At 37.8% G+C, this 15,226-nt stretch overlaps 1 protein-coding gene across 3 annotated transcripts in view; it reads left to right on the top strand.

The window, feature by feature from the left end:
• Window positions 1–15,226, top strand: part of bicc1b (BicC family RNA binding protein 1b) — a 59,063-nt gene that overhangs the window by 941 nt on the left and 42,896 nt on the right. For all 3 annotated transcript variants that reach the window (XM_057359386.1, XM_057359388.1, XM_057359387.1), the window contains exon 2: window positions 11,410–11,456. In XM_057359386.1, the coding sequence (XP_057215369.1) occupies window positions 11,410–11,456 (47 nt within the window). The remainder of the gene's footprint in view (window positions 1–11,409; window positions 11,457–15,226) is intronic.

Here is a 15,226-nt window from a genome sequence, read left to right on the forward strand (position 1 = left end):
GGGCAGTGTTAAAACAGCTCTGCTTTTGACATTAGCCTGAATTCATTGTGTTTTTCTTCATTACTTAAAGTCTTACACTATCATTTCAGTACAGTAAGCTTGCTGGCCATGCGGCCAAACGTTTCAGCAAAGGTTGAGGATAAAATCGAAGTTAATCCGGAAAATTAATAAATGTCCATATATATAAATGTAAGCTTTAGACTATAACATAACATCAGGACATTTATTTCTTTAATGATCTTTATCTTTTTCTCCTGCACATGTACCGCAAATAGTTTTTGGATGTGCACACGGTCATTCATAAGTCTTTCATCATTTTTTCACCCTTGTGTTATTCTAAACTTACACTGAGGCATTTCTCAAAATATCTTCTCTTGTGTTCCACTGAAGAAAGAGTCACATTCAGGTTACCAACAACATGAGGAGAAATAAATGATGACAGATGTTTTGTTTTTGGCTAAACCATCCCTTTAACCTTCATGTGTGTTGTGTGTTTGCGTATGCATACCAAACATGTGAAGAAACAGTAAAAGCAAAAAAATGTGTTGAGTGGATTTCTTGAAGAGAAAGAGTTATGGACAGGAGCTGCACATCCTCAATGGCTCGGTTGGGATATTCAATGTTTTGATGCTCTTGCATTCCATGTTATTTCCTCATGGGTTTCAGTTTGGAAGTTTGAGTCTGGAGAGGGACGTCGGCGACACACACAGACAAAGTCACCAGGTTCAGTCAACCACAACAATCCTTCCTGCTGAGGTCATTCAGCATCTCTTCATGGGATGTTTTTTGGACAGTGTTTGACCGTTCCGCTTGCAGCGTGAATGATATTAGCATTCTGTGGGAAGATGTACAGACGAGTTTATGTGGAATGTAACATCAACTTACATGGTATGGACTCGGGATAACTCAGGAGCAGAGATAAAGAACATAAAGTGACCTTGTGAGCTGCATATTTAAAACAATTACACTAAGATCCATCAAAGTAGAAAGCTTTGACATTCCAGCATTTTAGATCAGTTTGTCAGCTTATTGTCAGCAGTAGTGATAAACTGTTATCACATATGGTGTCATTTTGTTAAAGAAGAACTTGAAGGCTGAGAGAGAGTGGATTACATTGTTTCTTTCTTGTCGTATATTATGAGTTTAATCTTGATATTTCACAGCGACGATTGGAGAGAATTGGCTCATGTCTCAGAAATGTTCACATCACAGGTGTGTGTTTCAAACGCACTCTGTCTTTCAGATATAATGAGAAAAGTTAAGTAACATTGGTCTTGGATGGGAACATGTCATTTTATATCTGTTTTATCTGGCTCATAAGGAAGAAGTACACCGCCATTCTGGAATTTTCTAGAATCGATAATGAATCACATAAAGTGTGCTTGCTTGTATCTTTTTAAATTTGTGTAGAGTAGTGATGTGTTTGTTTGTTTGCATGTCTGAACGTCTATACCAGAAGAACAGCCCTCAAAAAACATAAGTAGGCTTTGTTTCTAAACTTAGTGAGCCACCTACACAGGCAGTATTCTGTATGGCATTGTTTTCATTTTGGCCTCATTCTAACTTTAACTTTAAATGTCAACTTAGTTATATACTTATAATTCATGTAATACATTATGTTAGCGGCAGTCTTATATGATGATATTATGAAGTATTCTGTGATGAAGAGATGATCACGTAGTGGTCGGCTGATAGGGTTTTTTAATGGCCGATATTAAGAAAGCACTGTGGCCGATTCGCCGATAAGAGGCGGATATAACACAAATGCAATTAAATGCATTGTGACATACAGAAAATTGGTGAATCTAAACGAACAATTATTGTGTATTACGTGACTAGTAATTAACAGACTGGAATGCACGAAGAGGTCCATACGTTACGTTATATTAATTGTGGGCAGCTAAACATGGCTTAAAATGAATCAAATATAGCAATTTATATAACATATTATTCATACTTGAACAATTTAAAATACAGTTGAACAATTTTTGTATCTCATCCACCTTACATGACCCATTTTATTGTGGTCATATTACATTACTAAGTGGCAAATGCCTGCTTTACATCTTAGTGGCATTTTTATGAATAAAATGCTAATGCGCTATAGGGCGGCCAAACAGAAAAAAATATTGACCATTTGTAAAAAGATATCGGCCGATAATTAAAACCTTCCAAATATCGGCCGATATATCGTCCACGGCAATACATCAGTCTATCACTATTATCAAGAGATTGTGCCCTTGGAAATATTGTCTAGCAGTCAACAAGTCTTTACAGTTCATGTGATCGAGTGAACATCTTCAATCTCAGGGAGTCACACTGGGACAAAAACTGCAGTCCATCAGTGGTCTGTTAAAGACGTCCAAACAGGGAGGAATCATACGGATTGTTTAACTCTCTCACTGATGGATTTCATCATTTCTGCAGAGTTCCAAATCTGTCACTATAGGCCAATTATTTCTTAAAACACTTTGCTTTTTATGGCATGTGTAACATCAGATGAATATTTGTGTACTTTTAAAAGTTATTTATTGTGTTTAAAGATTGCTTTACAAAGATTTGTTAAGAACTTATTTTTAAATAGCTCATTGGCATTACTGTGCAGATGGCGTATTTGTTTTGGGTGAGATATATCGAAGGGTTGTTGGGAGTTGCACATCACATCACAACCTTGAACCATGATATTCTTATTTTATAGAGAATCTGAATCCACAAAATCAGTGCAAAAACACGTTAAAATGTTAAAGGTCCAATGTATGAAATTTAGCAGCATCTAGTGGTGCGGTTGCGAATTGCAACCAACGGCTCACTCCACCGCTCCCCCCTCCCTTTCGAAAGACTACGGTGGCTGTCACAGAACTAGATGTCATCATGTTTTCACTTCTTTGCTGAAGGAGATCACGTATTTATGAAACGTGTTCTGTAGAGCAGTTTGTCCGTTTAGGGCTACTGTAGAAACAACATGGAGAATTCCATGTAAGGGGACCCGTGGTGTATGAAATAGCTCATTCTAAGGTAATAAAAACATAACGCTTCATTATGTAAGATCTTTATACACATCTAAACAAATTGTTATGTATATTATATTGCATTTCCGTCAATAGATTCTCTAAAACATTACACACTGGGCCTTCAATAAAAATAAAAATATCAGCCACAAGTTTTGAAAAGAACACATGCATCATAACAATAATCCAAATGATTACTAACTAAATGTATTAAACAATACATTGGTAAGAGAAAACCATTTATGTTTTGAGCTTATTTCACAAAATTTAAGCCATAAAACACTAAATTCAAATGTGGTGATGGGTTGATGACTTGAAATCTCATTGGGTCTCGCGTATCTCGTGACTAGTTGTTTATGATATTTTTTCCTCACTAGGAACCAATAAGATCAAAGTAATCGACTCATATTTGAATTTAGCCTTTGAATATACTTGTTTCGGTTTCAGTTTTGTTAAATAGGCTGAACAAATTATTTTCACGATAAAATGATTCATATTAACAATAGATATTTTTTATTTCTTACACACATTTTAGAGTGAACTATTTCTTTAAATATGTCTGCTAAAACTCCACATTTCGGCATATGCTCACAAATAGATGAAGCTAACACCATGTCAAAACCAGACACACAGGGACACGTGATAAAAAGTATATTTCCATGTTCAGAGTTTTTGTCCTTACCATTCATGATGCTATACGCAGCAAGCGACTGTGGATTCAATTTCAGGAAGTTTCTAAAATATGCGGTGTCACATCATGTTTGGTTAGTACACAGTGTTACACGCCCACACCACAAAACTATATTTTTTCATTTGGAGGTCATTGGTTCTAAGATACAGTATACTGGTCTTCTATTTATGGGTATATACAGTAAAGAGATCATTCTATAATGGTTTGTGTGGTAAGTGTACTTTGGCAAAATGTGTGTGTGCGTGCGTGGCTGGTTAAAAACTTCATCTTTTTGTAGTCTGTGGGTTGAAAGTGTAGGGACAGAAGTGAGTCTGGTGAAGAATGTGCTCCGGGATATCTGTCCTCTGGATTGAGGCCTAGGGAAACACTTTCCTCTGTTGAGGGTAAACGTGGCATTCTCCCCGAGAACTACTGCAGAGACCAGTCGCCTCGGCCTTCAGTTCATAGAAAAACAAGGCGTGATTTTGCCGTGGGTTTTCAGCGTATCGGCCGATCCTTCAGGAAAAGATCTCCGTTGCTGCATAGAAAACTATAGAAAAGTGTGGCGCGTTGGCCAAAGCACATCGAAGAGAATGGAAATAAATCTGTGAAAGGTGGTCGAATGTCTTGGGAGCGTTCAGGAAGCCTGGCTTGTGTTGTTGGGGTATGAAGGACCCTCGAGAGGTGGTGGGCGGAAGAGTCCCAGAGCTCGCAGCACATAATTCACTGCAGCTGTTGAGAGTCTCTGTTTTAAAAATGCTGGCTCGGACCCGAGACTTTGTTATGACAAGGAAAAGAACGAGCCGTTGCACTGCAGCTACCACCTCGACTATCATGAGTCACAAACAAAATGGTTGTTTCTCGTGCAATCCAACCATACTTGTTCCTTTCATGTCGAAGAGAGAAATAACCTTCCATTTTTCATTTAATGGATTGGCATTTTTCACAGAAAGAAATCCATCATGACGTTTTTCTTTTAGATGTTTTGTTAAGTTTGAGATGGTCCTCGCGATTCATTTCAAGCAGTCGTGTAGAATAAGCACAAGGTTTTCCCAGCATTGGCAGTGTTGTTTTCTGTTTTTTTTTAACAAACATCCCAATGCGATAGTCACACTGAAAGATTAGAAACGCAGAGAAAAAATAAAAAATATGTAACTTCCTGGGGATAATCTCTTGTTACGATTTCTTTAGAAATTATGCTAAGACATGCGAGCAAGATGTTTGCATCAGACCAAGGATCATGCTAAGACAAACTCAAATATGCTTTATGAAGAAACACATTAGCATTATTGGAATATGTGGTCTTTCTGAAACCTCATATCTCCATATTTTGCCACAAAACATTATTATTACTCACCGCTATGTTTGTCACTGGTTTTTGCAAATATCTAACCCATAAAACATTTTGCCAACTTTGACGACACGGTGTGTAATCATTGAAAAAGTTCTGTGTTTTTTCCATTTCCTGAAAAAACGCGAATTTGGACATACAAGGTTTCAGAAGGACAGCAACAATATGTTGGAAAATGTTTTGTTCTTGTTTCTCTAGCAAACGGCAGCAAAGTAAATTTGGAAAAGCTTTTCTTCACCAACGTAAAGTAACGTAATTGTGATGTGATTGACGTGCAGGAAGCCATTTTGTTGTCATGTGACTAATAAGCCATAAAGCAGGAAATGACATCACAGAGAAAGCATCATGAATTTGTGATTGACGCCAAAGCAACTCCAATGAGCGCTGGTGTTGAAGGATGTGAATCCCAGCATGCCGGACACGCAGCTGTTGATACTGGTTTGGTTGCTCAACACACAGCTGCGGCTGGAGACCGATGTGGATGTGGATGGTATAGATGTACCTCATCTACAAAACGCTCACATTCAGACCGACTCACACTCAGCTGGGACGTGTGAAATCTAAAGACACACTTCAAACTTGAATGGTTGGAATGATTTCTCTCTATGAGGGTCAATAATACATGAGGTCATTCTCTTTTAAAAATCTGGTTTGTAGCTTTCACACAGTTGTGTAACTAAATTTGACGATCTCGAATAACTATGACATTTCATACAAACATCAGGTATATTTAATAAACTTACTGATCATAGGGAACACACAGTCATTCAGGTCCCTAGAGGTCTTATCTGTGATGTCATTTCCTGTTATATTCATCACATGATAACAAAATGGCTCCATGCATGACATTAACGGCACACTGACCGGGCAAACAAACAAATATTGACTTGCAGAATAGTTTTAGTGTTCAGTCATGAATGACCACGTTTTCATGGACGTCAGTAATCGAATGATTTGCCTTATTCTTTTGTTATAGATTAAGGTGTTTACATGAGTTGCTTTAAGAATATACCTATCACGTTCCCGTTTTACATGTTACACTACATGGTTGGATTAATGGCATACGTCATTACGTCCCTAAGCGACGCAGTTCGACGTTCCCTCCATAATTTCATGTATCAACAAACAGTTGGTCTTCGCCATGGTACCACATACAGTTTTTGGTGTTTCATTTATTTTCTAGAATTGTTGGCATCTTTCTTGTTTCCCGTTCGGACCAAAAATGTGCTTACTTGCTTGAAGCCATGTTGTTTGCTGTCCACTGCCGTGCGTGTGTGTAACCTGTCGCAAAGTGCCGCGAAAGTTCCTACGCGCCGGTAATAGTGCGATTAAGGCGTGTACGTGTCTATACCGCACTTCCATAATGCCACTAAAACAGGAGTACTCCACCCGTCTTAATTCATTTGTGTTTACTACCATTATGAGTTTAGATGGATTAAGCGAATCAAAAAGCTCTGTTGACATGCTCCATTCTTAATCAGAGTATTGTCTTAATCCTGTTAATATCGGATTATTGTTGTCCGTGTAAACGTGGTCATTGCGTGATTATGAAATGACTGCACTGCATGTGTTAAACGTCACAAACCTCATGAGCTCATGCTCCCTGATGCTGTGTAACACAAACTCTAGAGGCTTTAAAGTGTTCGTCGTCTGTAAAGAATTTATCATGCCACCGTTTGCGCATTAGACCGCGTCTTCTGCCGTATGCATTACGCAACATCTCCATGACATCAAGCAGAAAGTTCATGATTACGCAGCCAACAATGATGAGGCCACAGATCTAGCTGAACGCTTGGATCGACATCATTACACATCTGTGCGATTGTTTGGTGGTTTCCAGGCGACGCCGGGCTGTTGTTAGCGTTAACTTATGTGTTTAATAGACACATTTTTTATCATGAGCAATTTCAAGTGCACAAATAAAAGATACAATCCCACTGGAGAAACCCAGAGTTAAGAGCCAGGATGGAAAGAGATGGCATTAAATCTACAGCTCGTATGAAACTACAAGCTCATGACCATTACAATTCCACTTTCCTTCAGTAATAATAATAATATATCATTATAATCATCATGTAGAATTCATAAACCTTGGGATCACTCATATCAGAAGTGCAAACTTCATTATTTAACTACAAGCACGTTGATCTAACTGACAACATTTGTATTCATCAGAATGTGCACACAGACTCAGAAGGATGCTGATAAGACCATTTATTTCAGCCAATCAACAAGATTATTTCTCCTGTAAATGTCAAATGTCTATAGTCCCTCTCCTACATTCTTGAAAATCAATGATTCTAAAAAAAGTTCTTGGTCAGGCTTTATAGGTCCACAAAGAATGAAACAAAATGTTCTTCGTACAGGTTTTAAGACTATAGAATTGCTTAAACTAAAAGGTCTTTGGGAACCAGAAAAATAGTTCATTTACTCTATAGCATTGTCGCTGAAATAAACTACACTTTTTTGTCTAAATGGTTCCATAAAGAACCCTTAACATCCAAAGAACCTTTTTGTTTCACAAAAGGTTCTTTGTGGTAAAAAAGGCTCTTTAGATTATGAAAAGGTAAGAAAGAGCAATGGTTCTTTGTGGAACCAAACATGGTTCTTCTATGGCATCGCTGTGAAGAACCTTTTAATCATCTTTATTATTATTATGAGTGTAATGTATAACAAACTGACATGGACACTATAGATGTCCACACAGCGGTGTACAATATTACAGTCAGAAAGTAGAAATGCATTTTTTGGTAATTTCACCCTCTTTCGAGCTGGAGCTGGATCTTATGTGCGGGTGAGAATCCTTGTTCATGACATATTTATGTTTCTAGCTCAAATATATATATTTGCAAAGTTCTGTCTGTCTATAGTTGGCCTTGGGTGTGTTGAAGCTGTGTAGAGCCCCTCTTACACCGGTGTAGCCTAACCCCAGATTCAGTAACCTGGAGGCTTTCTTTGCTTACAGTGTGGTTAACCACGACCTTGCCTGAGAGGATATTGGCAGCCCTGTTATTCTTCAGCTTTGCATTTCACTCAGAACAGAAGAAATCTAGTCACAAAGAAGACTTTTGGGTCACTAATGTGTTTCTGGAAACCATTCTCTGAATACAGCCTGTCTTGGATAAGAGTGAATGTAACCTGTGCCAGTAATTCAGTGATATTGTTTTAAATGCCTGTTTGTGAAGAGTGATGTTTGTCTTTGGTGTTGAGTAGATTGATTTATTCTGCTGTTGTGGAGAGACGTGGACGATGTTGGCGGGCTGCACTGAGACCCGGCGGAGCTTTCTGTCTTTAAAGGGTTTATATTCAAGCACAATCGTTGCTTTCTTTGTCCTGCCGTGTGGAGTCAAATCAGCTGAATCTACCTTCTACCGAGTGTTGTGTTAAAATCACAGTAACCTCGAGTGGGCAACGATAGAAATATGTCACGAGATTTCTCCTTTCTTTCATTTTAAGTGGATGTAGTGTTAATGTTAGTTAGTTGATGAAGTTAGGGTGGGGCAGTTTGGGTAGCTCCTCCCCCTTTTAAAATAACCAATAGTATTTAGTTTACCTCACAGCCTGCAGTTTGATGAGAAGATGAAGTGCAGAGTGATGTCATAAAAATCATTGATCTGTATTGGCTGCAGCGCGAGAGTGTAAATTTAAAATGCTTTTAACTTCTTAATGTGAGTTTTGTCAATGGTTTGAAGCACAGTAGTTCATGGATATCTGTATTTATACTCTGTAATTTTTTTGTCTTTAAATATTTTAAGTGCACTAGACAGGTTATGTTCCAATTAATTTTTTTCTGGAATAAAACACTTACAGATCGCGTATCACAGGCAGTTTCTGCCAATCTCATATTAATCTTGAGTACAGTAGTAATGCGTACGTCGTATCTTCGAAGAGTATTTAGTTAGATAAAATTAATAAAAGAGAGATACAGCTGTACGATAATTTCTGGAAAAAGAGAGGTGGGACTAGTGGGGAGAGTGGGATGGAACTACAGCACGAGCACACAACACATCATCACATCATCCCTTCGTGTTTTCTACATTATGCACATACAAAACACAGACGTATGACCAGTGTTGGGTAAGTTACTCTCAAAAAGTAATTAATTACTAGTTACTAATTACATATTCAATAGTGTAATTAGATTACTGTACAAATTACTCTCTCCAACAAGTATTTAGTTACTTATTACTAATTACTTTATATGTCCTACATCAACCTTGATTAGTTAAGTGATTCAAGGATAGACATGAAACGGCTTATTTAATTCATTCAAATAAATAATATTAAACTACATAAAGTACTCTTATTAACTGACCAAAGTATTACAAATGTGAGAATTCTACATTAAAGCACGGATTCTATAGTTAGACTTTGAATTTTGATGTCAATTCCACTATTGCACACACATACAGTATATTACACAAAGTATTTATTTTAATTACATCAGAAGTAACTGTCATTAAATTACAGAAAAAATAAGAGTAATGCCTTACTTTACTTTTTCAAGGGGAAAGTAATTAAATTACAGTAACTAATTACTTAGTAACTAGTTACACCCAACACTGGGTATGACTTAGTTTGACTTACCGAGTGCAGTTCATGTCCGGCATATTTTAGCACTGGGACCGCTCCATCTATCAGTTTCAAACCATCTACAAATCCAGCGTTATATACAGCGTTTATATAACATCCATCACTGAAATGCCATGGCGTGAACAAACAGACACAGCTAAACTTCACTATCGCAAGAGTAACGAGCTGCAGCCCAGCCCATCTTGACGCAGATAACCTTGATGGTAAGCGGGTCTCTCTCGTCAGTTGGCTTGTGGGCGGACTCTTTCGCCTTCACCTTGCCGTCTTTTGGCAAATGAAAGGAATAGGACGACACAGGGATCCAGAATTAGAAAAAACTTTCCGAAACAATTTGGAGTGCTGGGGAGTGTATCAAGTACAGAAATACAACGTCATACGTCCAACTCGTTTTTGAACAAGTTGACCATGTTAAGCATGAGAAGTCAGAATGCATGACATAGCATGATAGCTCCGCTTTAAAGTCCCAGTGAAATTAAAAATAACAATGCCTATTTTGTGATGAAAAATTGCAGCATTTATTGTAAATAGTTTATCAATGTGGGCCATTCTCTTTTTAAAATTCATGTGCCCTAATAATCTTCAGTTAAAATCTGAAGTCCTGTAATGACCATCCATCTTAAATGATGTATGTTAGACAGCTTGGGCGGAGCATCCGTTAACTCTGTAACTCTCGGAACTGCTGCCAGTTCCATTTCAAAATGCAACAGCTGTTTTTATACATCCAATCAAATTGCAGAGAAAGACGAAAGCCACGCCCACTATTTTTCTAGGAAATGCGTCAAAACTTCCGGTTCATGGGGACTTTATGCCATTTCAGAAAGAAATACTTCAATATCAAGATATGCATTAAATGTCATCAGAAGGCTGTAAAATATCGAGATGGCTGTAAAAAAACATTGATGTATTTTAGCTTTATCAGCTTTGTGAAGAACATGAATCTGTTCAGCTTTATTCAGCATTATGTTCAGAGAAGAGTGTGCTGTTTATGAAAAGTTTCCCGAAAGCTTTCCACGCTCTCATAAATCCATTAGATCCTGTTTGGCTTTGTTTCTTGGCCAATTACAGAGAAATGAGTAACAGTTTTTTTTCTCACAGAATAAAACTGTGTAAAGTTTGTCAGAGATACTTGTGTCTGATTCAGTCTGTGGTAATGTTCAGTCAATCTGCTCTGAGAACTTCCCTGTAATTCACTGGATATAAATAAACACGTCACATTTGTCTGAATTTCTGTACACCCTAATTGTAAAGCTTGTGTCTATATATGTAGGTCACGCTCTAGTTCAATATTTGAACGGTGGTATTTTTACATTCTGTAAAGTTGTCTGTTGGTGGTTGTTTTGGTTAATGTTTGATTTTGCGGTCTGGAAACAACACGCAAGTTGGCTCTGATGCAAATGATTCATTTATAAGAAGTGATGAACACATCATGTCGTCTGTGAGGTTTCTTTAATCTAAATCAAATGTTCTCAAACATCTCAAAACTAAACAGTAGGCTATGTCTGGAGTGTTTCCTCATCTCATGTGGCTTAGAAGGAAAGATACACTTCATTGAAACACTGTAAATGTGGTTGTATGGATCACAGAGTTTCTTACCAAAGGTTCTGAAAGTAGTGAAGCAGCGATGTGTCTAGAGATGTGGATGGGTGGGAAAACAAGCTTAAATTGCATTGACATCTTTTCTTCCCAAGGCCATGTGGGAAAATTTGTTGATATGAATTTCTGATTATGCCAACGTAAGTGAACGCTGATGTTATATTTCTTCTGACATGTCTCGTTCTTCTCTGCAGCTGCCACTGAGGGCCGGGTCAACGGAGGTGAGGACTTCTTTCAGAAGGTAAGACAATAATATCTGCAAAAACACAAAATGATCAAAAGGGCCGGTCATCTACATTGTCTTCATGTTTAGTTCTTGGTTACTGTGCTAGACTGACAGTCGGCCTTCAGGAAGTATCACCAGAATCTTGAGGATTTTTAGGTGGTGTGCTATGGTATGGATCACAATATAGTTACTGGATTTTACTGGAAATTGAATAAGGAACGGTTAAAATTTTATTTCTGATAAATGTACCACAAATTAAATGCGTCTTATACTTCAAAAATACCCCATACTGTCTGATTCTATTATCTTCATTTAATATATTTTGATTTTATAACTTGATGAATGCTAGTAAAAAGACAACATTTTTTTATAACAAATGATTTTTTTTAAATATTTGAAACAGTAAAACTAATATTACTCAATTTTATAGTTTAACTTTGAATTGTGATTAAATGAGCCTCATTTGAAGCCTTTATAAACTAGCTGATATACACAAACATCTGTGATCAGATGTGATTGATCACATTGAGAAATGATTTTATATTCGTTTAAAGATGAGGTAACAGACGCAGTTTCTGCCAATCTCATATTAATCTTGAGTACCTATAGAGTAGTATTGCATACATCGTATCTTCGAAGAGTCTTTAGTTTGATCACATTTATAAAAGACAGATACAGCTGTACGATTATTTCCGAAAACAGACGGCGTGCAGGGGGGCAGGACTACAGCACGAGCACACAATACATCATCGCATTATCCCTTCATAACTGTTGATTCACTATAAGTTTGTGTTGTCCAATAAGGGACTGAGAAAAGTTGTTACGTAAGGGAATTTCTTGTTCGAATTACAGAAATACTACGTCATACGTCCAACTGGTTTTTTGACAAGTTGACCATGTCAAGCATGAGAAGCCAGCACGTTTAACAGTGTAAAGAACTTTAATGATGCTCAGCAATGTTAAAGCTATTTGAGTCACTTTCCTCAATAACAAGCTCTTGAATGGTTTGGGACACTTATTTTTAATTGCTCACATGTTTAACAAGAGTATAAATCTACATTAAAATGTCCAGTGGATCACACGTTTACAATGAGCATAGCGTATATCCTCAAACTTTTGTTCGTCCGGCTGGCAAAAAATCCCATAGACTTAACGTGCAATGAATTTACCACATTTGCACACTTTTGCAAGGCTCTGTAAGAACATGCTTCACGATGGGGTGTAAGTTGTACCCCTAAGGGTGTAGGGAGTGCATGAAATTACTCCATAGACAAACTATGGTGAAGGAAAAGATTCAAGAGACAGGAATTCAGGGAACCACACAGCCGATCTCAAACCACCTTCAGAGACATGCCCTAGGAAAAAATATACAAAAAAAAAAAAAGTACGTTCATTGATAACCGGAGACATCTGTACAGAACTGTGAAGTGCGAGTCACTCTTGAAAGACTCGTCACGGGACATCTGTTGCTTGAGGACACTTAGAACTAATACTGTAGAAGTGTTCGTTTTTTGGCCAACACACAATGTATAAATTCAGCGGGGCGACAACGCTTGTAGTGTTTCAGGGTGAGCACTTGCGTCTGCAAATAAATACAGACGGGATATGAATAGTCAGACAGCTCGAGGAGAGACTCGGCACCTGACCGCAGTGCATGCTGGGAACTCAGTTCCTGTTTGAAAATCTGCAGAGTGCTCAGGCCAAACAGAGCATCGCCTTCAAAATAAACACTCTCGTGCACGTCACATGTCGATATTGAGAAGAAATTCAGCCACGTCCAAGCTGTTCCATTTGTTTCAACCTGAAAGGTGTGAGAAAATAATCAGAGAGAGCTTGGAACCATCAGCTTCTGGCAGCGGCGCACCTGACGGCATGCCCGTCTCCGCTCCTCAAATAAACATCATCTAGCCTGCCACGAACATTGTGTTACATGTCAGCTAAAGTGAAGGGGAATGTTGAAGGTTAAGGATATGAAAGATATTTGGCTGTCACATTTATGAGATTTGAATGAGGATAATTGTCTAGCAACCTGTCTACGCCGCATGCGAGTGACGTGATGTTTGATGAACATTGAGAACAATACAGTTGCATCGTGCCGCCGTTATTGATTCTTTGCGGAGATCTACCGGAAGTGAAGTTTAGACGACATAACATTTGTTTATGTTGTTGCCGCTGAACCCGTCTGTAAAATAATCCACTATAAACTGTCCTAATAGTTCATTGAATAAGATTGAGAATGTCATGAACAGTGTGTTGACAGTACGTCAGATGAATTAGTGACTGTTGAAAATGAATGATTTATCAGTATAGTCATGCTAGTCTCTGTAAATATGATCCAGCTAAGATAAAACTAAAGTGATATTTTGCTGCTCACGTCAACATCATGTCATGTCATACATGTATGGAAATAAATACTTTATGTGAACATACTATGATGGAAGGTATACTATGCACCTGAAGATCATGTCTTTCACACCAGTCGACTGACATGACAAGGTTTCCAATATATTAACCAACAATCACATCAAATTAAAATCTTACACAACACAACACCACAAACACAATAATGATAAAAAAGGGTTGGGGGGTCTAAGTGGGGAGCTTGCAACTGGTGTTTGAAGTAAATCTACGCTGTAAAATAAAATCCGAAAAAAAAGAAATTTTCTGTAAACTGGAAAATCAGAAATATACAGTAAAATATATATTTTTTTCTGTAACATTATAAGATATAAGGATATATATTAAATTGTTTTCCCCATTTTTCTTGTAAATGTGTTGTTTTGTTCTGTAATTTTATAGTTTTTGACCGTATTTCAAAAATAAACTGTAAAAAAATGAAAATTTTCTGGCAGCTGGCCGCATCTGGGGCGCCAGAAATAAACTGTAAAATAACAGGCTTTCCCTGTAAAATCACAGATTTTTTTACATTTTATGTGGAAAATCTGTTAAAAATAACAGAATTCTGTAAAATTGCAGGGTTTTATTTTACAAAGATATTCAAAATATGAAAGGAAAGGTCTCCAGACTTTAAATAAATCTGTTGACAAAGCCTAGCAAGGAATAGCTCAGTTTCTCTATTTGCTATGTGTTTGTGGTTTGTTTGAATCCAGGCAGGAGTATAACCTGTCCAGCCAACATAGAAGAGAAAGCCAGTGCATCTGATTGACCTGGTGGTGGTGTGAGAGGTGACTGATTCTAATCATCATTAAAGCACTTCTTCTCTGCCCTCTGACATGTTACAGTTGTTTGTTGAGTGAGGATGAGTTATAAACTGTTGTAAAGTTATTTGTCAACACACTGATGGGCTGTTTTGGAAGGGAAATGAAAAGCAGGTTAAGTTTGCAGGACAAACTTTTTCAGCAAGATTATGAAACGCCAGAACATGAAGGGTGGAAATAAACATGGCATTACAGAGAACTGGATTGTGCTGTGCGTTTGTGTCATATTTTAATCTATTACAGATTTTAAACCGCTCTCAGACCACTTAGGGTTTTCTTCCATTAAGATGTCATCACTAACAAAAAAACAAAAACATGATTCGTCAGTGGTTAAAGATGCAATAACATCTGAAGCTGCGTGTTGATGGAAACTGAACTGGCCTGTTTTCAAAGCCTCCACCCACAATCCTTTTCACCGTGCCACAACGTGATCAAACTCTCTCCAGCTCTCGGCAGGTGATCACGGCTGCGGATGAGACAGACATCATATGGACTTACTGGGAGAGTTTGTCTCATCTCTCTCTCTCTCTCTCTCTCTCTCTCTCTCTCTCTCTCTCTCTCTCCCTC

The sequence above is a fragment of the Triplophysa rosa genome, linkage group LG18, assembly GCF_024868665.1.
Source record: "Triplophysa rosa linkage group LG18, Trosa_1v2, whole genome shotgun sequence".
Lineage (NCBI taxonomy): Eukaryota > Metazoa > Chordata > Actinopteri > Cypriniformes > Nemacheilidae > Triplophysa > Triplophysa rosa.